This window comes from Diplotaxodon limnothrissa, linkage group LG6, assembly GCF_057381915.1.
Source record: "Diplotaxodon limnothrissa isolate DT_005_m linkage group LG6, D_limnothrissa_male_GT1.1, whole genome shotgun sequence".
In the NCBI taxonomy this organism is placed as follows: domain Eukaryota; kingdom Metazoa; phylum Chordata; class Actinopteri; order Cichliformes; family Cichlidae; genus Diplotaxodon; species Diplotaxodon limnothrissa.
Genome location: NC_140601.1, coordinates 43,785,800 through 43,810,459, shown reverse-complemented (window position 1 = coordinate 43,810,459; position 24,660 = coordinate 43,785,800). Strand labels below are relative to the sequence as shown.

General features: G+C 49.3%; 2 protein-coding genes across 2 annotated transcripts in view; both read left to right on the top strand.

Annotated features, from left to right (window-relative positions):
- The window catches only part of meis1a (Meis homeobox 1 a), a 25,422-nt gene extending 16,523 nt beyond the window's left edge, over positions 1–8,899 (top strand). Inside the window, exons 9-13 of the mRNA XM_085355310.1 lie at positions 1,403–1,479; positions 5,913–5,971; positions 7,252–7,341; positions 7,605–7,719; positions 8,510–8,899. Coding sequence (XP_085211436.1) covers positions 1,403–1,479; positions 5,913–5,971; positions 7,252–7,341; positions 7,605–7,663 — 285 coding nt within the window. The 3' untranslated portion in view covers positions 7,664–7,719; positions 8,510–8,899. The remainder of the gene's footprint in view (positions 1–1,402; positions 1,480–5,912; positions 5,972–7,251; positions 7,342–7,604; positions 7,720–8,509) is intronic.
- Positions 8,900–19,608: 10,709 nt separating this feature from the next.
- Positions 19,609–23,153, top strand: etaa1a (ETAA1 activator of ATR kinase a). Its single transcript, XM_085355292.1, has 6 exons — positions 19,609–19,765; positions 20,268–20,399; positions 20,493–20,563; positions 20,657–20,769; positions 21,509–22,935; positions 23,047–23,153. Exons 1-6 carry the CDS (start codon positions 19,609–19,611, stop codon positions 23,151–23,153), a joined length of 2,007 nt encoding a protein of 668 aa, XP_085211418.1.
- Positions 23,154–24,660: the final 1,507 nt, after the last annotated feature.

Genomic DNA, 24,660 nt, shown 5'->3' with positions numbered 1-24,660 from the left:
AGGAGATGGTGAAACCTTAAACTGGGTTTTAGTCAAAGCAGGAGGTGCTGAAAGAAACCTGCCAGCTTCTCCTTTCTGCTGCCACAGGACGAAGCCTCCCAGCCTCTCGCCGCTCCACCCTCTATTTACGCCTCCGCCGTCGCCCTCAGAGGCGTCTTTAATACCACCGTACATTTATCCACCTTTAAACCCTTGATTAGGGCCCGAGAGACGGCCCGGCTCAGAGGGAAGCTTTATCCCTGTAATCCCGCAGAGCCCCACAGAGCCCCGCAGAGCCCCGCAGAGTCCCACAGAGTCCCGCAGAGTCCCGCAGAGCCCCGCAGAGTCCCACAGAGCCCCGCAGAGCCCCACAGAGTCCCACAGAGTCCCACAGAGCCCCGCAGAGCCCCACAGAGCCCCGCAGAGCTCCGCAGAGCCCCGCAGAGTCCCGCAGAGCCCCACAGAGCCCCGCAGAGCTCCGCAGAGCCCCACAGAGTCCCACAGAGTCCCGCAGAGTCCCGCAGAGTCCCGCAGAGCCCCACAGAGCCCCACAGAGTCCCACAGAGTCCCGCAGAGTCCTGCAAAGCTCTGACTCTGCTACAAACCTGCCTGTCACTCAGTCGGCCTCCTCTCTGGATGAAAGTCCGGCTTTACAGAAGTGTCGACTGGTGAAAGTCAGTGACAGTGTGGGGCTCCATCACTATGAGTCTAACCTGGAACTGAGCGTGCTGTCCCTGCTGGTCTGCACATCTGGGTGTCTGCAGACTGGACCGAGGGTGGTGTTAGTGGAGGTGCTGCTCTGTGGGGCCGGGCGGCAGCAGCTGGTTTCAGTCAGCGCACCAACAAACTGAAGACATTATTTACTGTTCATGGCGCTGCTGAACCTCGTTAACATGAACTTTACATGAACCCCCACCCGAGCCCCCGGCGCTTTATTTAAAGTGCTGTTTTCCACAAACGTTGCTTTGAGACATTTGGCACAAGGTGAGCTGCAGACAGCCGGGACGCCGTAACGTCTCAGAGAGACATTTTTCACTCACAGCATAGAAAACAAAAGAAATATTAAAACTGAAAAAACACCGTCCACACCTGCAGCTGCAGGTTACAGAAACTCAAACTTTACATAACAGTCACTGAATCTTCAGAGGATCTGCAGCTCAAACACCGGCGGCCGTCTCAGGGATTATTTTCTGTCATTTTTATACGTTTATCTGCAGACGTCATGTGTTTAAATCCAGCTGATCAGCTGTGATCAGAGCGTGTTTCAGTAAAAATCTCTCTCTCACACACACACACACACACACACACACACACACACACAGTCTGATTAACAGTAGTCCCAGGATGCTTCCTTCTCTAATCGGCTCACTGCTTCCTTGTTAATTGCAGCGCACTAATGTTGGCGTGTTTTGTCCCCCTGCAGCACCCGTACCCATCGGAGGAGCAGAAGAAGCAGCTGGCTCAGGACACCGGCCTCACCATCCTGCAGGTCAACAACTGGTGAGTCACCAAGCAGTCGCAGGTATTTATGGGAAGGCTGACCTTTGGCCCCACCCTGAGCCTAATGAGGTGGGTGGGGGTGAATTCCTGCTGAGTTTCCTCGTCTCCACTCTCAGGAGGATGGAGGTGCTTAGTTTGAGAGCTAATTGGAGCTCTGAGGTGGAGACCCGAGGGATGCTCTGCTGGGAGTATGCGTCACCTGCACCTCACCTGTGCTAATGTTGCCAGTAGAGTGAATAAATGTCCGCATCCACGTCTGTTTCTCCAGCACAGCTGCTCTGTGCCCAAATAAACTCGTCACTAACAGTAAAAGTCTGGGTGTCGAGGAGAGAAGGCAAACGCAGGAAGCTAGGAGAAGGATGCAAGGAGAGAAGAAGGAAGTGAATTCACTTCAGTTTTATTTACACAGCACCGAATCACAACAACCGTCGCCTCAAGGAGCTTTATACTGTAAGGTAGACCCTACAATAACACATACAGAGAAAAACCCAACAATCATATGACCCCCTATGAGCAGCACTTTGGCGACAGTGGGAAGGAAAAACTCCCTTTTAACAGGAAGAAACCTCCAGCAGAACCAGGCTCAGGAAGGGGCGGGGCCATCTGCTGTGATTGGTTGGGGTGAGAGAAGGAAGACAGGATAAAAACATGCTGTGGAAGAGAGACAGAGGTTAATAATAGATATGATCCAATGCAGAGAGGTCTGTTAATACATAGTGAGTGAGAAAGGTGACTGGAAAGGAAAAACTCAATGCATCATGGGAATCCCCGGCAGCCTACGTCTATTGCAGCATAACTAAGGGAGGATTCAGGGTCACCTGGTCCAGCCCTAACTATATGCTTTAACAAAAAGGAAAGTTTGAATCTTAAAAGTAGAGATAGTGTCTCCTGAATCCAGACTGGAAGCTGGTCCCGAGTGAAATGCACGGCCGTGAGGTCACACTGCCTCTGGTCCCGTTACCTTGGCAACAGTTACAGTTGTTTACAGACGCTAGGACACATTTCTCAATACTTAGGTCACGTTTGCAAAACTCCTCACACAGTGAGCACAACAGAAGTCTATGTGGGCTAAACTGAGGACCAGTTATCATTGTTTTGGCACAAAATGCATTCAATGACTACATCTCTCAAATTTCATGAATCATCTTCTCACTCAGACACAACAACTGCCAAAAACCTTTGTACAGGACATTTTGCATGTGCTTACATACTGTTTTCAAAACTGTTAAACTTATGGCCAAAACAATAACACAATGCAAAACTTAAAAAGACAGCAAAATGCAACAGCAATATTTTATTGAAACATATTTCCAATCTAAAAATGCAGTTTAACCAGCCACAGCTGATTCTCATTGTAGATGAACATCTACACAGGTGTTACTCCTTCAATTTTTCAACTCCTTCAATTCTGGCAGCCAGAAGATTCTTTCCTAGGTGTGTTGCCCTAGATGACATAAGATGTGATGTGGATGAGAACCTGTGGCCAAATGGAGGAGACCGAGTAGATTAGCATTACTATTGTATGTGTATCAGTGGATGGTGTGTATACAAATTCTTGTATTTTGGGATTACTTAGTGCAAAAAACTAAAAATACATAAACAAATATTAACGAATTCTGCATGATGTCTGATTCATTCCAGTAACATATATTGAAATTATAAACAGAGATGTGTCCTTGTTTTACACAGGAAAACACTGTGTAATGCTACATGTTGTTAGTGTTTTTAGGTCATTGTTTTGTGGGTGACAAAGTGTGTTTGTCGGCTGTCAACCTTTGCTAGTGTTCTGGAAGAATGAGTTTATTTGAGACCTGAATGAAGTGTTTTGGTAGTTGTAGTGCATTTTGAATGTGAAATGAACTGCTTTGCCAAGCTGACGGTCAGTTAGGAGGATTGTGTGAAGAGTTTTGCAAAAGTGACCTAAGTATTGAGAAATGTGTCCTAGCGTCTGTAAAAAACTGTAAATCTGACACAGCGAGCGTGAAAGCTTAAGTTTAATAAAAGGGCGTCTTCTCGCCAGGCTCCAGTGATCCTCACGTCAAAAACAGGAAGTCGAAAATATCCGATTACTGTAGAAAAACAAAACCAGCCCCCACCACCTCCGCCTGTGTCGCCATCCCTCCAGTCAGAGAGGCCATGCCTCACACAGGCGAGTTATGTACACACCCCGCACAGGGTGTGAGTCTGTGGGGCTGGCTCACTGCTGCCTCTGCTGGTCGTCAGAGGAACTGCAGGCCTTCATGTTTCAGCCCGTCGGGTTGGCGTGTGTATTCGTGTTTTATGAAACAAAAGATAGAAACAGGGTCTTCTCTCTGATTTGTGTGTGTGTGTGTGCGTGTGTGTGTGCGTGTGTGTGTGTGTGTGTGTGAGGGGTGGGTGTGTGTGTGTGTGTGTGTGTGTGTGTGTGTGAGGGGTGTGTGGTGTGCAGTTGGTGTAAATGGCATTTTCATGGCAAACAGCTGGACTGGTTTATTTAAATACGCCCTTGGTGGTGGGGGGGGCTGACCTCAAAATGACTCCCTCAGTGGGCGGAGCTTCTACATGTTTTACAAGCAGGCGGTTGGGGAGTGTGTGTGTGTGTGTGTGTGTGTGTGTGTGGTGATTAATAGATCTGCTTTGTTTAAACACTGACTGTACAGAGCGGCCCGAGCCCCGCCCCTCCCTGCCCCTCCTCGCCGGGCGGTGGGGGTCAGGAGGCCGATCGTCCTTCGAGGCTACGCCCGAAGTTTTCATTATTTCAGAGAAATCCGGTTCTGGTCTCGTTGTTTTCCTCTGGCTTTAAATGTGTTGGAGGCAAGAAACAAAATGGCGGCCTAGTGCTGCAGAAGGATTGTGACCACGGCCTCGCACGCGGTCCCAGATGTAAGACTTTCAGTCGCCCCGGCAGGTCGGTTCTGGAGGTCTGAGGAGCAGGAAGGTGGATGGTGTTTCCTGTCTGAGACTTGGAAACGGCTCCTAGCAGGTTTTTGAGTGCGCCGGTTCCAGCGGCGACATCTTTGTGGTGATGGGGCTCGCGGTTCCTGTGGGAGCGTACGTCTTCTCTGCAGTTGACCTATGCAGAGTGACCATGTGACCTCTGTAAGAGGCCTACCACACCGTTGGACCATTAAACTCCTGGGTCCTCACTCTGTGCTGGGGGCGGGTTTTCAGCACGTCTTTGTCCCTCCTGTCTCTCCCATCTCGCTCCTGATGGAGGATTTTTCCCTGCAGGACTCAGTAAGATCAGCTTTCATCACTGATCCTTTTCTCAAAGACACGCAGACCTGAATGTTCACTGACACTGGATGACGATCCATTATATAATCAGTTCACGAGAAGGTTAAGCATACTCCTCCTCACCTACACGTTCTTTGTTCTCAGCCTGGCAGGAAGGTGGGGAAGAGGGCGGAGTTATGTAGTCCCGGGCGTGTCCAACAGGTCGAAAGGATGTGATGTTTGCTACTGAAGGTGAAAAGGGTTTTAAATTTGTGCTTTTAACAGTTACATTGATGCTGCGATTATTATTTCATGTGCTGACTCGATGAAAAGTGGAGGACTGGCCCCGCCCACAGTGTTACCTGCTGCAGAAGATACCTGGATACCTGCATTTCCAGCATGTTTCAACATTTCTGAGAGGAGATCATTCGTTTTTTCTTTGGATGTTGACCAAAACCAGATTTACCAAAACGTCCAAATGAAACCGTGACGTCGGAGTGATCTGAGGCTGTCGGCCGAGCTGCGCTGTGCAGTGCGAGCGACGTTTATTTCCTGTTTCGTGTGTCCTGATGAGCTCGTGCAGCCTCGTGCTAACGGGCTGACTGACCTGGAAATATTCTCCCCCCCCCACCGCGTACCTTTTTCGGTCCCCCAGAGGACAGCTGTGGCCTTTGTTTTTCTGAAAAGAACCCCCCCCCACCCTCCTGTTGAAATGGTCCCTCCCCACCCGGGGCTCAGGGTGTAGGAGGACATAAATCAAGCAGGAAACCACAGAGCTTTTACTTGGGGGGGGGGCTACATAGGTCTTTAAGTTGAGGAAGACCAGAATGGGGGGGAATGACTAATTGGAGTAGCTGGGGAGGTCACAGGAGGTGCCGGGTCGGAGGTCACGCATACCAGGATGATGGCTTTAAGAGTGTATTTAGGAGACGTTGCCAGTGCTCGCCGACGGCTTCCCATTGGTTAATCTCCAGGAAGTGATCTGATTGATTTGTGCTGATCATGTTAAACCGTTTATTTGCACAGTAACAGGTCAGATGGACCCGACTTCTGTAACACGCCTGCATCGGGGCCTCGATGTTCACGTAAATGACGGTAAAATTTAAACCAGTGGACGAGTTTCCAGTGAAGCCAGTTTGAGCTGCTGGGTGTTTAAACTTGACCTGAAGCGATTTATCAGTAACGAGTTTATTGTTGTCGTTAAAAACAAACTCTGACTTCTTTTCTTTGACTTTCAGGTTCATCAACGCGAGGCGGCGGATCGTTCAGCCCATGATCGATCAGTCAAACAGAGCAGGTGAGGTCTCACAGGTGTATTAGCGGCTGTTTCGTTTCCATTAAATCAGAAACTCCTCCAGTATCCGTGCTCTTCCACCGTGTCTGCGTGAGCTTTCCAAACACCCGACTGGGACTGGAACGCCAGTGGAACTCGCTCTGCGTGTAAGGCGAGCTGAAAAAGCGGCGTCTCGCTTGGTTCCTCGGAGCGTTGGAGCAAGCAGAGAGGCTTAAACTCTGAATGGCTTCTAAACCCCGGCGGGGTTAGCTCCAGACAAAGACACTAATCGCTTTGACCGACCACTCCATTCAACGTTTGAAGCCGGGATTAAAACAAATAGGAGCCCCGGCTACAGTGGAGCTAAAGTCCTGTTAGCCTTTTGGCCCTTGAGCTTTCTTAGCATTAACCCCGCGGCTGACTTCCTCACAAAGGTTTGGAGACGCTGCTGAAAGACGGCGGTGAGAAACAGCTTCAGCGACCGAGGCCGATTCCACCACGAGGACCAAAACCTCTCCGTTTGTGTCCGACCGATGGCCCCCCCCCACCGCGAGAACGTCACAGCTGCTTTAACAGATGTGACGTTATTCGAACACGTAATGCAGTGATGTGATGTTACATTTCCTTTACGTTTCGCCTCTTTTCCTAATACAGCACGAGTGAAAACAGTCGTATGATATTTGGAAGCAGTGGTTTTCTATCGATTCGTGTTTTTACCCCACAGCAGAGTGAAGGAGGCTTTCATGTGAAGCCAGCTTTTATTAGAAGCAGGCGCTAACCTCCGATTCCACGTGTCCTCGCTGTAATTGGAGCGCGCTTAGCTGCGCACAGGATCGCTGCAGGATCTGCTTCTATTTTGCTCTGTTAGGAGATACAGCGTGACCCGCTGACGCAAACCCGACGCTTCCTGTAACCAGGGGCGCCACTCGTAAAGGGGGAGGCGCTAACGCAGCTGGCCTCAGATGGATGAACTGAGGGGAGGCAGTCAATCACATAAAGGAGGATTATTTTGGACTGTGGATCATGCAGAGTTACTCTGCACAGACTGTAGGTGTAAAAAAAAAAAGTGAACATTTTGAGACTAAAGAAGATGGGCGGGAAAAAGATCACGGATGGACCTGATTGGCGCTCAGGTTCTCATGTCGACAACTGTAATCGGCTTGATTTTTCCTGGTGTTTGCGTGTGGACCTGAACACGCCTTTGTGTGTGGGTGTAAAGTGGAGGCTGTGGCGGTGTCAGTGCAGGCCGGCCGACGGCCTCGGCGCCCTCCGCCATTAAAACGAGCTGTCGTCTCTGTCCGCAGTGAGCCAAGCGCCGCCGTACGGCCCAGATGGCCAGCCAATGGGAAGCTTCATGGTGGACGGTCAGACGCCCGTGGGAATCAGACCGCCTGGTAAACACACACAGCTTATGCTGCTGTGGGTTTGATTGTGTTACATTATTGCAGAATCTGCACATTGAAATCAAAGTTTAGATTTAACACAGAGAGGACGGCTTATTGTGAACTGAGCTTCATGCAAAGCTACAGTCACGCTGCAGAGATCAGTCGTGGCTGATTTCATAGTTTCAAAAGCTTTTATTTACAGAGGAGCTGAAGGAAGGGGGCAGTGCTTTCATCTGTGTGTGTGTGTGTGTGTGTGTGTGTGTGTGTGACAGGTCCGATGGGTGGTGTAGGGATGGGGATGGGCGTGGAGGGACAGTGGCACTACATGTAGCACCACCGCCTGCACCCTGCAGCCTGAGGAGGCGCCCGGCGTCGCAGGAAACCACCGTGAGTGACGCCACACAGAGCCAGCACTTCCTGCATTCTCTTCAAATTAAAGGCGTTCTAGTGTTTTCAGTGGACCCTTTGCTGCTTAAATGGGCTTTTAATTTGAAAGAGATCTTTAGACTTTCTTGTAATCTGGATGTTTGAAGTGAATCTGCTGCTATAAAGATGTGACAGAAACACCCACAGCCTCGGCGCTGGCGGCACTCAGCCGATGTCAGTATGTCGCTCGCTTTGGATTGATCCTGAACGGCTCCAACAGCCTGAGCTTCATCTCCTCTCAGCACCTCCTCACTAATTAAAGCCAGTTCCCTCTGATTAAAGGTCAATGAATCCTCTGAGAGCCGCTCCACGTTCAGTCTAATGAACTGATCGTTAGCGAGAGGCGCGCTCATCTCTTTATTTGATTACACAGAGTCCAATTACTCTGTAAGCAGTTTTTATTATTAAGCAGGAGGGAGGGAGGGGGAAGTCAACGAGATTTTCTTCTCTCAGCTTTTACTGACGATGCAGCTGTCAGTGAGACACACACACACGTGTGTATTTATATCCTTGTGGGGACATCTCACTGACATAATGCTTTTCCTGGCCCCTCACCATCACAAGTGAATGCCTGACCCTAAACATGACCTAACTGTAACTAAAACCACATTTTGAGTGGCCTTCAAACTCGTGGGGACCGCAAAGCTGTTTTTCCCCACAAGTATAGTAAACACACACACACACACACACTGGTTCCTGAGGCTACGTCGGGCCTTCCTCCTGATCTTGACCCTCTGTGTTTCCTCTGCAGGACTCTGATCAGGTCTGCAGACCCCATAGCGTGGAGCGGGACCCCACGCCTCTTCACCTCCTGCCCATCAGCTCTCCGCCCTGTGGGCGTGGCCTGATGAGGAAACACCTGAGCTTGCCTCTGTTCTCGGCGGGCCTTCTCAGAGTGCTCCACGGACTAAAAAGAGAAACGTGAGGTAAGACAGTGATCGTGAAGGCAAAGATGAACACTGTCCACCGCGCGTTTCTGGATTTGATCACTTCCTGTGATGTAATCTCCCAGAACGGACAGATCTGCAGCTCGGCTTCCTCTCTGCGCTCGCTGATGGACTCCTGAAGCCGTTTGCTCTGCAGACAGACAGTTTTGGACCATAGACCCCCTGAGACCTCCCTCTCCGTAAATAAAACTGATTCTGTGGATTTCTGAGTCTGATTTTTGACTCCTGCTGCGTTCGGTGCCTCACTGAAATAAAACGTCAGCGCTTCAGTTTATTGTCCAGCTCAGCTGTGACACGTTTCTATCCAAGAGGAAAAAATAACAAATATTCACTTTGGGAAAAAACTGAAGTAAAAAAATGAATAAATTGAGAATGAGACTTCTTTTAAGGTGGAATGAAAACGTATTTTGAACTGCAGGTGACATTCAGCTCCCGTGGATCAGGTAAACAAAGATGTTTAACTGCACATGTAATCCTGAAATATGATCATGTGATTCCTGCAGCCTCATCATGCAGCTGTTTGTCTGCATGATGAAGGAGACTTGTTTCAAAACGTGAGTGTGTAAAAGGCCGCCTGTTAACAACAACAACAACAACAACATTGAACGTACATTTCAACAGTTGATGGTCAAAAACAGGAGCTGTCATTTATTCCTGTGTTACTGAATCGCTCGGGTGTCGCGAGGAGTTTTTATCGGCAGGAAAACAGATTAAAGTCCAAAATTTCTGCCTTCCTCCGACGCCTCAGTGAGCCTTATGTTTCACACCCCTACCATAACACACAGTCCCACAGTGTGCTCTGCGACCCCCTGGTGGGCTGTGATGGTACTGCAGGTGATCCCCATCACTTATTCACAATAAATGAATTTAAATTGAACAAGTTAAAATTCTTAATTTTCCTAAATTTAAGTGGAAAGAAATAGAATTTCAAATTTATGCTTTTGTGACGTTTGTTCATGTCGTAGCATAAACACATCAGCTGCTCCACGCTTAGCCTGAATCACACAGACTCACTGGGATTGGCTCCAGAAACTCAAATATTTTTGTCTTTATTGATATTTTAACAGGAACTAGTGACACAAAGGCTCCGGGTTTAAAACCGACTGACTTCCTGCTGTTCTTCATCTCTGCCCTGTTTGGTTTTTAATGCTGAACTCGTTCATTAATGATCCGAATGCATCACAGCGAGACGTCCACAACAAGCTCCAATCAGCCCGATTTATGACTTCATTCAAGTTTCATTCACTATAATGTTTTAAGTTGTGTTTCGGGCGAGCATCACACGGTTTCTGTCTTTAAACTGGTCTCAGATCAGCGTTCAGTGTCCCGGCCCTACTGCGTCGTTTTGGCTCCACGTTTCTCTTTAATCTCGATTTTTTTAAAGTGAAAAGGCTCCAGAAATGAAAATTCATCGTGTTTACAGCTCATCCTGATATTTGAAAGATTAGCTGTGCCGGTGAGCCCCGCCCTTCACCCTATGGGGATAGGCTCCACCCCTCTGTGACCTTGTAGAACTGCTTCTGACCTCGATTAAACGTGAAGTTTGTGCTGTTTGGTTTCTGTGCACAGAGCTCGGGTTGATCTGTTGGTGTCCCGGAGGCGGAGCTTTTCCTTGGCTGCAGTCACAGTGTGAAGCTCCGAGTCTTCGTGTCTTGTTTGCGGGTGTCGCTCAGCTCAAGTCACTCCATTCGAATCGACGCTCCGGGAGGTTCAGTGGCGACGCCTTCAGCAGGCCTGATGGGAAAGATCGGCCCGTCTGCCATGGAGAGATTTGTCCCCCTCGTGGATCTGCTGCCCCACTCTGGGAGTTTTCTACATGTGCCTCATTTCAAAGGCGGCTGACACAAAAACAAAATCATTAATCTGCTTTGGATCCTCTGCGGAGCTTTGACTTCAGATGAGTTGTGACTGACAGGCTCCATGGCACGCCCATGTTTGACTGCCATCTTAGGGGATTGTGGAAACTGCCTTCATCTCTGCTTTTAAAGAGAAATGAGTGATTAGTTGGCAGCTGTCGAGCGTCCGTCTGAGGATCCAGACTCGCTGTCAGATGCACAAAGAAGAGCCGGGACGCGACGAGCTGACGGCTGCTGGGAGCGTAGCTGGGAACAACGGCGAGAGGTTTATTGTTTATCGGTGACATTTCCCACAGACGAAGCAGACAGTGAATGCATCATGTCAGATGTGTGACAGACAATGTTCAGAAAGTTCAGAGTTCACGTTCGTGGTGACGGCCAAAGTCAGCGGGGAGGTGACTGCGCTAGCTCCACCCGAGCTGGACCTCTGGGCCGTGTTTGTGCTGTTGGAGCCTTTTAATGACATCATGTGACCAATCATATAGCTGCCGTGAGGTCACTGTACTAACAGACCGTCCAAGAAAGCAGAGCTCCGGGATTGGTGTAGACTTAGATAGTAGGATTCTGATTGGATGTTACTGATTGGCCGGTATCTGTGTCTGTGGATGATAACAGAGCTTCCTGGCATTAACTGTGCCAACCTTTGGTCCAAATATGGTCACCAAAGACTGATGTTACAGCTACCACCATCATTTACATACAGTCTATAGTTCTGGTATGTGTGAGCACACAAACATAAATACGTCCTGTGCTCAGATGGGAACGAACCGGAGCACTAACAAGGTTCCTCCAAACACAGTCGCCTCGGGCTTCAGTCCGAGGAGACGTGAATCTTCCTCCCTCAGCAGCCTCCCCCACACTAAAACCCTCCCCCCTCCTTCCAGCCTCCTCTGAGCGAGCCGACCTCACAGTTGGATAATTTATTGCCTTTAATTAAGCGGCTGCTTCAGGAGGGATGAAATGCGTTCCTCTGTGTTTGGGGCAAAAGGGGGAAGGTATTCAGTGTCTCGCAGAGGAACCAGAAACTCATGGATCCTGGTTACTGTGGGGAGGAAGTGGGGAGGGAGGGGTCAGTTTACCCCGACTGGACAGGAAGTCGCTTATTAGAGACAACCGACCGTTCACCTGAGAGCGCGCTCAGAGTTAGAGCACACATCCTGCAGTCTGTGAGGTCAAAGGTCATTGACACAGCTGAAAATACTCATAAAAAGTAACTAAAAATTCTGCTGATTAACTCATAAAATAAAAGTATCCATTTTAAACAAAGTCTGCTGTCAGGCCCACCTGATGGGTGTGGAGGCGGAGCCACTAAATCGTACGCACCGTACCTTTAAATCCTTAAAAAGAAAGTAGTCCCGGGACGGCACATACGCTAAAACGCAGAACAAAAAGTGTTTTTTCCCCGAGCAGAGAAGCGCTCAGATCCACCTGTGCTGAGGTTCTGCTCTGTGGTCCGTTACAGTCAGAGACGAGCAGGAAGCAGGTGAGGGTTTAGGGGCGGGGCTACGCGGTGATGGATAAGTCATTATGTATGGGTGTGGCGGATCCACCTGCTCTTCGAGTCAGCCGGAGGTCGCTCGGACTCGGGTGATGTCATCTTTTCAGACCGCCCCGACGCAGCTGGATGACATCAGCGACCACAGTCGAGCTCGAGTTTTCACCTTTAATACCGAGATGTTCACGCTGAGGGAAAGCCGCCATCTTTGATGAACCTCTGGGTTTATTTCCAGGCTTTATTCCCCCCTCACGTCTCCTTCTTGAGCCTGCTGGAACTTTATGGGCCAACTTTAAACTTTTTAGCTTAACTGGAGCGAAACAGGACGTTTCCCAAAGCGCTTCATTAAACTGTCGTTTTCCAAAACAAGAATCACGTTGTTTCTCAGAGTGACTGGAGGGAAGCAGAAGGAGAGGACGCGACGCTCTTCACCGTCAGACCCACAGTCCTCTGCTTCTCACTGTTCGGGCAGAACAGGAAGACGTTTGGACCGACAGCATAGCGACGGCGCCTTCTCCAGCTTCTTGTATTTCAGTCTTCGATGGAGGTAACAAAAGTTCGACTGAACCCTTCAATGACCGTGTCTGTTCCACGAGTCCCACGGCTCGATTTCCATTCATGTTTCCAGGTCCCTGTGACCTGACGTAGCTCCTCCGGTCTGAGGGCGCAGCTGGAGGATGTGGTGGCGTCAGGTTTTCATGTCCTGACTCAGGTCAGCCAGTTACAGCCGAGGCAGAACGAGCTCAGGGCTTCCCACAGGTCCGTCCAACATTCCCTGTTTCTGGAGCAGCGCCGGATGTTCGGCATGAAGACTTTGGCTCAAAGGAGGCCTCGAGACAGGGTCAGTCGGCGAGGAAAGAAGCCTCGTTGCTTGGTTTCGTGTTCTGTTGGCGCTCGCAGAACTGGAAGCACACGCTCAGGCTCTGCTCTCGGGGAGTCTCGGCCCCCGAGAGCAGAGCCCAGCCAGCTCTCACAGACCTAGAGTCCAGGACTCTGCACTGCGTCATGGTCTCGTGGCTTAGAGCAGCCTTTTACTCCACGGAGGGTGTGCTCGTTGCTCAGGTGGTCCCTGTTATCAACCACCAGGAGCACCTGTCCTCTGACCACCAGGTATGATGGATGTGTTTACTGTGGAACAATGAGCAGCACACACAAATGTCAAAATGAAACAGGAAACATAAAGACGCAGAAACGGGAGACGTAACTAAGGAACAGAGGACACGACGGCCTGGAGAGACATGGAACGAAACAGGAAGGGGACACGAGACCTCGACAAGACAACACGGAGACAGAAACATGACGAAAACCCCACAAACATCATCCCTGTCACAGCATCTTACAAACACTGGGAACGATTTACCTGCTGAGGGCTCAGGTGACTGCGTCTGGTATGAACATCTGTCTCAGCATCTGCATGCAGAAAAGAGGAACCGGAGCGTCTCCTACAGAGCACACCGAAACCCACAGAACCCGACCTCTGACCTCTGCCGGGTCAGCTCACAGCAGAGGAGCGGTTCGTCGTGTCTGCGGCGCTGGTCCGGTTCTGTTGGGTTTTACATGAATCGCGCCCGCTGAGCTGCATCTGTCTGCGGTCGCTTTGATATTTTGATGTCAGTTTTCAAAGGAAAGCATGAAGAAATCTTTTTCTTATTGTTGGGAAGAACACAAAGTTCCACGCTGCCCCCGGGAATGTCTAAAATCTCGTCTTCTGTTTGCGTGGACACATCAGACAGGAAATGCCAAATCCATACTCATAAATCCACACCCTGAACTCTGAGGGTACAGGCGACGGCCGGCAGGCCCAGCAGCAGGTCTGCGCCTGCAGCTGAGAGCTGCTGGTCGTGTTAAAGAAGCACCAGGTTCTCTGAGCGTCGGCCTGCCGACCTTCAGCTCGCAGACCTGTGAGCTTTGGATCAGTCTGTCCAAAGATTATCACTGAATCATCAGTTATTAATAACCTCTGGCTCTCTTCTGGAAACGTCCTGCACTCTTCTGCTGACCGAGCTGAGACGTTTATTCTGGTCTCTGAACCGTTAGAATGAACAGCTCGGCTCTTTGCATCAAAGCCTCGAACGCGTTTGATCCAAAACGAGCACGAGTCCGTTTTTTTAACATGAGAGAGTTTTATGGTCTGCAGATCTCCCACAAAGTTTTAGAGCAAACTCGCAGCTCCTTTTTCTCTGAGGTCTTCATCAGGATCGAGCTCACTGTGACCCTGCAGAACATTTCCGCACAGCTGCACGCCGCCTCAGGTCGGCGCTGACACTGCAGGCCTGGGCCGGGGGGCGTCGGTCCAAGCAGACAGTGATCGATGGCTGAGATTAAAGAGCGGCATATCTGGCACTGCCCTCTGAAAGCCCCGCCAGCGGCCCGGCTCACGTTTCAAAGCGCCGGCTCAGGCCAGAGAGCCTTTGAGGCCGCGCTGATGGTAAAAGCAGGTAGAGCGCTGCTTCCTGCCGGCCTCAGCTCATTGAAACGCTGTGTTTTCTTCGCAGCAGCAGGGTTTTCTAATCACACACATGAAATATGGCGCATATGTGAGTGTGGCTGCGGGCCAGGCGGCGGGCAAGCCACCGCTCAGGTTTCACCTCCGTCCACAGCTGCCGAGCTGGAAACAGCCTCAGACTCAGTGTGCTCTTTTTACACGCTTCACCCAAAATAATCCCTGACGGAGACATTTTAGCTTTGAAGGTGACCTCTTGGACTGCAGCTTTGCACGAGTCACCGTTCAGAAGTAATCCTCGTTAGTGTGATTAACTTCCTCATGCTGAGCATGTGTCCCAGCAGACGGAGCAGCAGCAGCTCCGTGTTCCTGTAAAATGAACTTTGTGTGGCGGAGGCCTAGCGCTCACCTTAAGCTCCAGCACTGCGCCGGCTCGTCTCGGTCCGGCTGGGGTTCCACTTTTCTGGATATGCTTGGTGTTTCCTGTGTTTCATGTCTCCTGCTGTGATCACAAACCTGACACTCATAACTTCACTCATAACAGTTATTACTAAAGTCGTACCATTCACAGTCTCTGAGCTACGTTTGGCCATTACACGAGCTGAACTTTTCTCCACCAGAGGGCGACGTTTTACACGCTGCTGAGTTGAAATTTTTTCATGTTTCTGTCGTCCCCTCGTTTCCTCAGCAGCACTTTCCTCTTCTCATCCTAAATTAGAGCGTCTCCTTAACTTTGAGCTGTCTGCTTGAATGAGGCTCGCAGAGACTGGTTGCACCATCTTGTGGTAAAAAGTGGTACTGCATGAAAGTACAGCCCAGCCCTGTTCACCCTGTGATTTGGCTGATATCGCTCCAACATGTTTGTTCACAGTCTGCTGAGGCTTTAATTTTGGACTCTTTGAAACTGTGATTAAGCTCAGGATTTAAAATGTTTATCTTTATATTGACCTTAATTCATTTAATTACTTTTTAAAATGAAATCCCATTTACAGTAGCGGTTTTTGATACGGGCGACATCGTGGTGGGGGCGGCAAAAAGAAGTTGCTCGTACTCCTGCTGCCCCGACATCAGCCAGCGCATTTTGGGGATGTCACAGGCACCGATCGGTTTTCTGTCGCCCCTTTGCTGGGAGTAAGGGCGCCCTCCGCCTGCGAGCTGCGCCTGCTGCTGGCGGCACAGGGAGGAGAGGGCGGGGCGGCGGGGAGTCTCTGGCTGGAGCAGCGTCTAATAACCAACTCACAAAATAAAACAACATAAAAACAAACCAACAAACACGAAAACACCAGACATCATGATACAGAGCCCTCGGTGCGCCTGCGCGCTGCTGAAGTCAAAGTAAACTTTATTGTCATCTCCGCTACAGAAAGTCCAGCATATAGAGAGACGAGACGACAAGGCTCCAGTTACAGCAGTGCAAGTAAACAAATAATCAGTGTTGGGACTAACGCGTTATTAAGTAACGCGTTACAGTAACTACGTTATTATTGTGGTAACGAGCACGGTAACTAGTTATTATGCCAAAATCAGGAACGCGTTAGTCGTTACTGGGATTTAGATAGGGTCGTTACTCGTTACTTCGTGTGGTGGCATCGCAGAGCTTCCAAAGATTCAGTAACATTAGCAAGTGGTGGAGGCCAGCAGGTGGATGAAGGAAAGGGGACGCAGAAGGAAAAGAGACCCGAGGCGGCCGCCGGTCCAAGTGTGAACTGAACTTCAGGTAAGAAGTTATGACCTGCAGTCTCTCTGGGTCAGATATGAACCAAGTTTAGGTGGAGTTTATTTTCGTTGTGCTGAGTTTTCCGTACTGCGTGCTAGCTAGCATGACGGAGTTTCTATACAGCTGGGTGGGTGCTATGATGTTACTGATGTTTAACTTTATTTTGTTCATAAGTTATTAGAGTTGCCAACCGTCCCGTCTGGTATTCAGAGAAAATATTACGCGTTTCTTATTGAGGTGAAAAGGAACAGTTTGTCCCGTAATTCAGCTACAATGAAAAAGGCACAAAGCTGGAGTTACTCTGTGTTTACGCTGCACAGCTGCCTCTCCTTCTCTCATCCTCTCCCCCTCCCTCTCCTGTTTCTGCTTCAATCATGAAACTGATCAATGATCAGCTGATCGGCTTTTCTCTCTTGTTTGTTTATCGCTCACTTTGCGCCAGAAAGAGGAAACCAGCGGATGTCGCGCTAAACAACAGCAGCACGTTTAAGCTTGATCAGCTGTTGTTAGAATTTATTTAATATTACTTTCTAGTATCAGCTGATGTTGGCTGGAGCCACAGCTGTAAAGCTGCTGGTCATGATGTCGGTTTAGATATGTGGTGAGAGGGAAACATGAAGATGAAACCAGGAGATGTCCTTACTGGATCATCAGAGCTGAGCAGGTGATGGAGAAACAGGTTTACCTTTTAGGTGACATGAATGAGTTGAAGGGAAGTTATGAACTGTTTCTGAGAGATAAATAACCCCAGGATCCTTTTTATGTAGCTGACAGCTGGTAACTGTGCAGGGGCGGGTCTAGCAAAGTTTAACCAGGGGGGCATGTAGGGCATTAACAGGGAGAGGGGGGCACAAAGAAATACTTTTCTTTCTTATTCTCATTTAAAATTTCTAGCTTTTAATAAATAATTATCTGAATCTTACAACAAACGATTGATAGATTGATGCATATATACCATCAGAACAGTGAACATCACTGTCACAACAGTGTTTATTTTCATTCAAAGGCTTTATGATTTTTCCTATAATGGCGGGCTGGTCTCTAGTCAAAATGCCCGGGCTGATTTTCTGTCCCAGTCCAGCCATGTATGCAGCTCATCTGCAGTCTGGTGTTACCTACATCTTCCTATTCAGAAGGCAGAATTTCAGAGTTCTGAGTACAATCAAAGCACCACGACTGCAGTTTTTGTGTTGGATGTAAAAAGCGCACATGACTCTGTGACGTAGGCTAGAATCATGGCAGCAGTCAATGACGGTCCAGGCGTGGGATTTCTCTCGTGGAAATATGCACATTATCTTTTCCTTTCTGTTGGTAGGTGGCACAGTGCACTGTGGCAAGTAAGCAAGCTAGAAGACTGGCAAAGTTATGGAAGCAACACATTAACAAGAGAATTCTGAGTAAAACCAAAGTTACTTTCCCTAGTAACTAGTTACTAGGGAAAGTAACAAGTAACTTGAAGTAACTGAGTTACTTTTGAGAGAAGTAACTAGTAATGTAACTAAGTTACTATTTTAAAGTAACTTACCCAACACTGCAAATAATAAATATAAGAAGAGTAAGAAAATAAATCTACACTTTAGGACTCGGGGTAAAGGATCAATAACAATTTATAATTTACAGTTTGATGATTTAAAGTGTCACACAACCCGTCGAAAGGGGCGGGGCCAGCTGCTTCCAAATAGAGCACATTTCATTCATAATGTTGTAAATCCAAGCCCATCATGTATTCATGATTTGAATCCTGGGTTGTGTGAAATCCCAGAAATCAACCTTAGACAAAGTGAATCTGTGAACTGTGTGTTAGGTTATGTTGTGCTGATCCTCGGGTTGGGGGACTTGTGTTCATACTGGAGGGCAAAATGAAAACCAAGATGGACAAAAACAGTTCAAAGCCATCAGGAGGAGAAACGAGCAAAAGATGCAGGTAAGCAGATGTGTGATTGGATAAATAATCAAGAATATTCCAGAGTAGAAAAGAGTGTGTAAAAGGCTGTAACTACTGCAGGGTTTACAGTGTGTTAGATGGAGGAGTTGGACATTATTGTTGGGAAGAACACAAAGTTCCACGCTGCCTGTGGTGTCATTCAGTGGTGCATCATGGGTAATCTCAGTCTCTCACTGCGCGTGCTCCTGTGACTAGCCAGCATGTCATGGAGTGGATGGGAGGTGTTATCCATGATTGTCCTTATCTTGGACAACATCTGCCTCTCAGACACCACCCTAACCATCCAGCTCCATCCCCACAACATTACTGGCCTTATGGATCAGTTTATTTAGTCTGTTGACGTCTGTGACTCTCAACCTGCTGCCCCAGCATGCAACAGCATAGAGGATCGCACTGACCACAACAGAGATACAACAAGATAACATTAATTAGTAGTGATAGTGAAAACTTCTGTTTACGTTTGTTAGTCACTTGATGATTTATGATGGCTGTTTGTTGCATACACAAACAGAAGCAGACCCCGAGGGTGGAGGTGGAGGATCCATCAGTGCTGCTGGAACAAACCTCCATCCTCCTCTGCTGTGACTCACAGCTGCTCCGTGTGTTGGTGGGTTTTATGCAGAGTCTGAATTCAGATTCATCACAGAGAGCAGCACAGCAGGGGGTGATGCACTAATTCTTCCTCTGGGGGATCCGAGGAGGAGGAGGAGCGCTGCAGCTGCAGACAAAAACACACACGAGTCTATCTGACTCTGATTTAATGAAGATGTACGGCTCCTGTGCCTGTCTGAGAAGAGCCCTCTGCACCTGAAGGGCTGGTGGTGTCGGAGTAATAAAGGCTGTGAAACGTGCAGTGATGTGGTGGTTCTTCTCACCTCTGCTGCTTTAGAGCTGATTCAGAAACATGAGTGTCACTTTATCTCTCATTTCCAGACCTCTGATTCCAGAGCTGCTCGAGCCAGGAATGAAGAAAAAACTAACTGCAGGGTCAAATTTCAACGTGTTATTATATCATATAACCGCAACATAAGAGATAAATCTACAAGAGTCTAAAGTCACTCTTTCATGTTTTAACTTTAATAAGGAATAAAATGTAGCATTAATTCAAATATACGTATAACTCTGCCACTCAAATTAAAATCTGAATACTTAACAAAGTTTTAAAATACTACTTAAGCCTATCTATGTAAAAATGTAAAAAAAAAAATTAAAACAAACAAAACAAACATAAAATAAAAGTAAACACTGCAATGTTCAGTTTCCGCATAGCACTGTTGCTCTTGAACGCACCACCGCAGGGAACTCTGGGAAGGAGAAAAGATGGCGGGACGTTCAAAACCTCGGCGGGGCGTCCGAATTTACAGCCTGAAAAAGTGACGCTCAAAGAGCCATCCGGCGACACGAACCGTGGCTGCCCCGGCTCTCACCCGGAGCTCGGGCGCTGACCATGAGTGGAAGCCGGCTTAAACTCGGCCCTTTGGCCGCTGTGATGGGCACCCCGCTGGAGGAGCAACAGGCGGCTAAACCGAGAGCAAACCGCCTGAGCAGGAGCTCCAGACAGAGGCTGGGATCTGAGCAGGATTCCCCGAGGAGCCAGCGGGCAGGTGAGCAGCACCTTTCTGTGCCTTTAGTGTCGGTTTACCTCCTCGAAGCCATTTTCTGTGACCGAACAACCGCTCTCCTGTTTGGACAGCGCGACACGCCAAACTACATGTAAATATCTGCAGATTTAAGGTTTTCTGAAACATTTCACTAAAAATCGTTTTCTGATTCGTGACAAAACGTGTGTACAGCCCGGAGAGCTCACACTCTGCAGTTCGGCTAGGAACAAGTTCCTCAGCCTGCAGCAGTGTGGCTAAAAACCAAACTAATATAGTTGTTTGTTGAACTAACCTCTGCCTAAACATTTGCGTTATTGTATCTAAAACCACATTAAAAGCTTTGTCTGCAGGTTCACACAGTGAAACTCCACCATCACACTAACAGAGCGCTAACGGTGTCAGTATCCATCACTGCCCCTTGGACCAGATTAACAGACGCTACTTTAAACTTCAAATGTGAGACGTTTACAAAGCTGACAGAAATGATTTTCATCCTTTGGTCCAGAGTTTAAGACCCCCACCAGAATCCCCAGGTTCAGACATACAGGAAGTGTCTGCGGCGAGTCTCCGCACAACGAGTCCGACTTTCAGCAGGACATCATCTGGGACGCCACCTCCCCTTCGCCAAACAGACGCGGTAACGCGGAGTCAAATTTGCTGCTCTTGTCTGTGTTTAATGCGCTTTGTTCCACGCTGGACACCTGAACTGTGATTCTCTCGTTGTCCGCAGGTAAAAGAGGAAAAACGCGCCCAGCCGGAGCCGTGAGCATCTCGGAGATCGTCAACAGGATTGCTCCAAAGGTCAGAAACCCCCAAAACAAACACACCAGCCACGGGTCGCAGCAAAAAGCATCTTGCTGTTAAAGCTAACGATCGACTGTACTGACTTTGCAGCACGGCAGACCTGAAGACACGGACCCGACGTTACAGCAGTGGATCGGAGACAGCGCCGCCATCCCCTGCACGCCAGACGTTCAGCTGCCCAAACCCAAGAAGAAGTCCCCGAGGTGGGTTCAGCTCAGGAGACTGGCGGGAACGAGCCTCAGACGGCACGCTCCACCCCGCCGATGTAGACTCGGTGTGCCAAAAGAGGAATTACATCTGTTTTTATTCTTTACTGAAAGTAGAAAATCAAAGAGAGACACGAGACAAAATGAAAGAGAAACTTAATGAGAAAAAATAAAAATAAGTTAATTTAAGGTTTGTAATAATACAAAAAAGACAGCACAGCCCCTCTGCAGGCTTCCTTAAGTTGGCCAATCAAAAGAAGGGTTTGGGAAGGGCCTTAAAGAGACAGGAGCTAAAAGAGCCGGTTTCAGACAAAGGAGGATTATTTTGAACGGTGGTTCATGCAAAGCTTCTCCAGATAAAAACACAAAGAAGGAAGTTTTAAAATGATTTGGCTGCAGGTAGAAGGTGTGACTGTGAACTGGATCATAACACAGAACCAATCAGGAAACGGCGCTTTGCTCACAGCCCGAGACCAGTGCACACGGCCGCTACAGACGGAGCCATGTTCACATCAGATCAGATTATTGATCTTTAAGCTCACAAATGCTACGACAGGCTTAGTGTTATTTACAGAGGTCCTCGATAACAGCGGCGGTTCAGCTGCACAGGTGTGAGGAGCTCTGACGTTGGCCTGACAGGAACACATCGTCAGCAGGTCTCGGTCCATCACAGCACATTTACTGCATGTGAGTCTGGTTCCGACTCTCGGTGAGCTTACGTTTCGTTCTGTTGCAGACCGAACGCCGTCGACGACCTGCTGAAGCTCGCCAAGCAGTTTGACTTCAACATGTTTCGTCAGGATGAGGAGGAGGCGGAGGACGTGCACCAGCAGAGCCTGGAGCTCCTGTCCGAGGACATCCTGGATTTCGAGAACGGCGTTGAGATTGAAGTTTCTCCCTCACTCCCTGGAAGCCGTCTGCCTGCTGCGAGCGTTGTGGCGGGGACGGGCGTGCAGCTTCTTCCAGATCAACACGTGGACGACGATCTGGATTTCCTCTTCGATGGGCCGACTCAGTACGTGAGCGGGAACCTGAGCCAGGCCTCAGCTCAGTCACAGGTCAAACCTCCCAGAGAGGCTTCTGGGAAACCGTCCGTCTCGTCACGCGGCCCCACTTCAGCCGTTTCCACGCTGCACGGCAGCAGCACGTCAGCCCGCAACGACTTCCAGGATGACTGGGGAGACGACGACCTGCTAAATGACTCTTTGGTGTTAGAGATGACGCAAAATCCTCTGAAGTTCGCTTCTCCGAAGCTCTGCTCGACCCAGAAACCTGCCGGCCAGGCGAGATATCAGAGGGAAGCTGATACCGCCGTCAGGCTCGGCCAGTCTGCCGCACCCAAAGTGGAAAAGGAAAACGTCAGGCCGAGAGCGACGTTCCTCCTGGAGCCTAATCCTGCTTTCTCTGTAGACAGGATCCAGAACGCACGCCGGGAGGTGGGCTACAGCTCGAATCCCGCCGGTAGAGACGCTGTGCAGGGCGGGGCTTCGTCTCGGCATGCCCGGCAGACCTGTTGGTCCAACTCGGTGAAGCTGGATCTGCAGAAACCGCCGTCTGACCAAAAAAGGACTTCTGCCGGGACCTGCCGGGCTGCAGCATCACAGACTACAAACGCTCCAAACTTCCCACAGAAAGCTGGAGTTTCCTTCCACAGCGCGCCGCCCGCCGACGGCGACTTCCTGGATGACGACCTGGACGCTTTCTTCCTGTCAGAGCCGGTCTGGGACGACCTGGCGGACGATGAGCTGCTGTGTGAAATGTGTGAGGACCTGGAGAGCCAGATCCAGGGCATGGCTGAAAAACGGGCTCCTCTGATTGGTCAGATTCCCAACCACAGCGCAGCTCTGTGGCCGACTGGCAGAACCGGACGGGACGACAGGATCCTGCAGCCAGAAGCTCCTCCCCCCACAGGTACGGGCAAAGCAGCCGGCAGCTCATTGGCCGGTGGTTCTGCCTCCAGCGTCGCCGTAAAGGTGAACGAGACTCTGAGGTTCACGGGAAAAAAAATGGTGTCAGGATCCACGGTCGAGTCGGCCTGTCTGCAGGAGAGCAGGCGGGTGCAGTGGACCGCCGCGCTGCAGAGAGCGCCGCAGCAACACGCCATCAAAGACCAATTCGCCTTCAAGAGGCCGACCGACCCGGTGTCCACGGCGACCGACGACGGTAAGAGCACTATCGGTCGTGGTGAAGTGAGCTGCGTGTTTGTACGTGTGAAGCGGTTCCGTGGCTTCGGTGCTGTTTGCGTGACTCTGACCGATTTCTCGCTTTCTGCAGTTCGGGGGAAATGTTCGCCCGCGGAGATCGAGCGGAAGAAGCAGCAGGCGATGGAGAGGAGACGGCAGCGACTGCAGGCCGCTCAGAACCTCCGAGATGTGACGTGACCGACCCGCGGGGATGAAAGCTGGCGGACACGTGGGCAGCAGCTGCTGCTCTGATTGGTCTGCCGAGGGTGACTGATGGTCTCTGTGTTGGTGTGTAGCTGACGTCACTGCGTGTGTTTCTAATTGTTTCTGTATTTTTGGTTCACAGTAAAATATCTGACGAACTTTGGCGTCCGATGTAAAACTAAAGGTTTCAAAAAGATGTAGCTTATCTGCACGCCAGTGCGCGAGGCTCGCGCCGCATCACAGCGCCGCCGGGCTTCTCGCGCTCGCCGTGTTTTTAGCTGCGCAGGAAAACATCGTGTGGACAATCGTTATCACAGACCCAGAGAGGACTGAAACCATCCGGCTCATTTCTACCTGCTGAACTCTAAGTCGGACTCACACCTGAGCAGGTGATGCTCAGGTGGAGGCCCGAGGCTCAGCTTCCTCCTCCACCTCTGAATGCTAACAGACGGATGAACAGCCAGCAGCTATGAAACAGCAGGAAGTGACACGCGAGGGGAAGTAATCCCCACAGACTGTCTGGGGAAGCCGACCGGAGAGTCTTCAAACGCCGGGAGTTTAGTTCCCTCGACTTCAGCTTTTAACATTTGTTCACATTTTATTGAAACATTTTCCTTCGCAGACGGACCGACGTGTGCGCTGCAGGTTTGACCTGCAGATTAAACTGGGGTCCATTTTTAACGTTCCTGTTTCTGTGTGAGCTCTGCTCTGTTCAGATCTGAATCTGTTCAAGTGCAAAATAATAAAAATAACAAAATAAACTGAAATGAGTAAAGGTGTTGTTCTTTTAACCCTTGTATGGTGTTCGGGTCTGTGAGACCCGTTTTCAGTTTTTCTCAAAAGAAAAATTAAACAATTAATTCTATTTTCAACCTGAAACTCATTGGCTTTGGCTTATTTTCTGTGAAGAACATAAATCTGAACTAATTTTCAATGACCTCATACTGTACCTCCCCCCACGCATTTACATTACATACAAGGTGTTCGGGTCCACTGGACCCAGGTCTAATAAAAGTGTTGAAAGTGTAGGTCCTGTGTTCCCACACTCTGTCCTCCTCCTTTCTGGTGCTGCTGATAGTGTTTTCTTCCCCTCCTGCTCCGCACAAAGTTGCAACATTGTTGAAAATTCAACTACCAACACCGTCTGCTCTGACATTCCCGCACATTTTACCCTCTTTCTCGAGGGATCCAAATTTTATTTTCTCATACCCTGTCCCACCTGCAAATTAGGGGCATAATACTATAAATAAGACTTTGCCAGTGTGGTTCTTTATCACAACTGATCAAGATGGCAAAAGATTATCTGCTGCGAGGGCCATCTGATTGATTTTGGAAGAGAGAGGGGCTTCGGATGATGTTGACAAAGAGGTTTCAGAATATTTCACATTTCTGAAAATTCAGAGTCTGACAGTGACTTTGAAGAAGAGGATGAGGTTGAGCACCATTTAGTAACAAAATGAAGACGAGTACCCCATCTGCTGCCAGCTCCAGGACCAGAACA

Bases quoted from the DNA above. Each gene is read 5' to 3' on its own strand.
- etaa1a (XM_085355292.1), top strand. From the start codon at position 19,609: ATGAGTGGAAGCCGGCTTAAACTCGGCCCTTTGGCCGCTGTGATGGGC. The intron at 19,766-20,267 runs GTGAGCAGCACC...CCTTTGGTCCAG, and splicing joins CCCGAGGAGCCAGCGGGCAG to AGTTTAAGACCCCCACCAGA. The intron at 20,770-21,508 runs GTGGGTTCAGCT...GTTCTGTTGCAG, and splicing joins CCCAAGAAGAAGTCCCCGAG to ACCGAACGCCGTCGACGACC.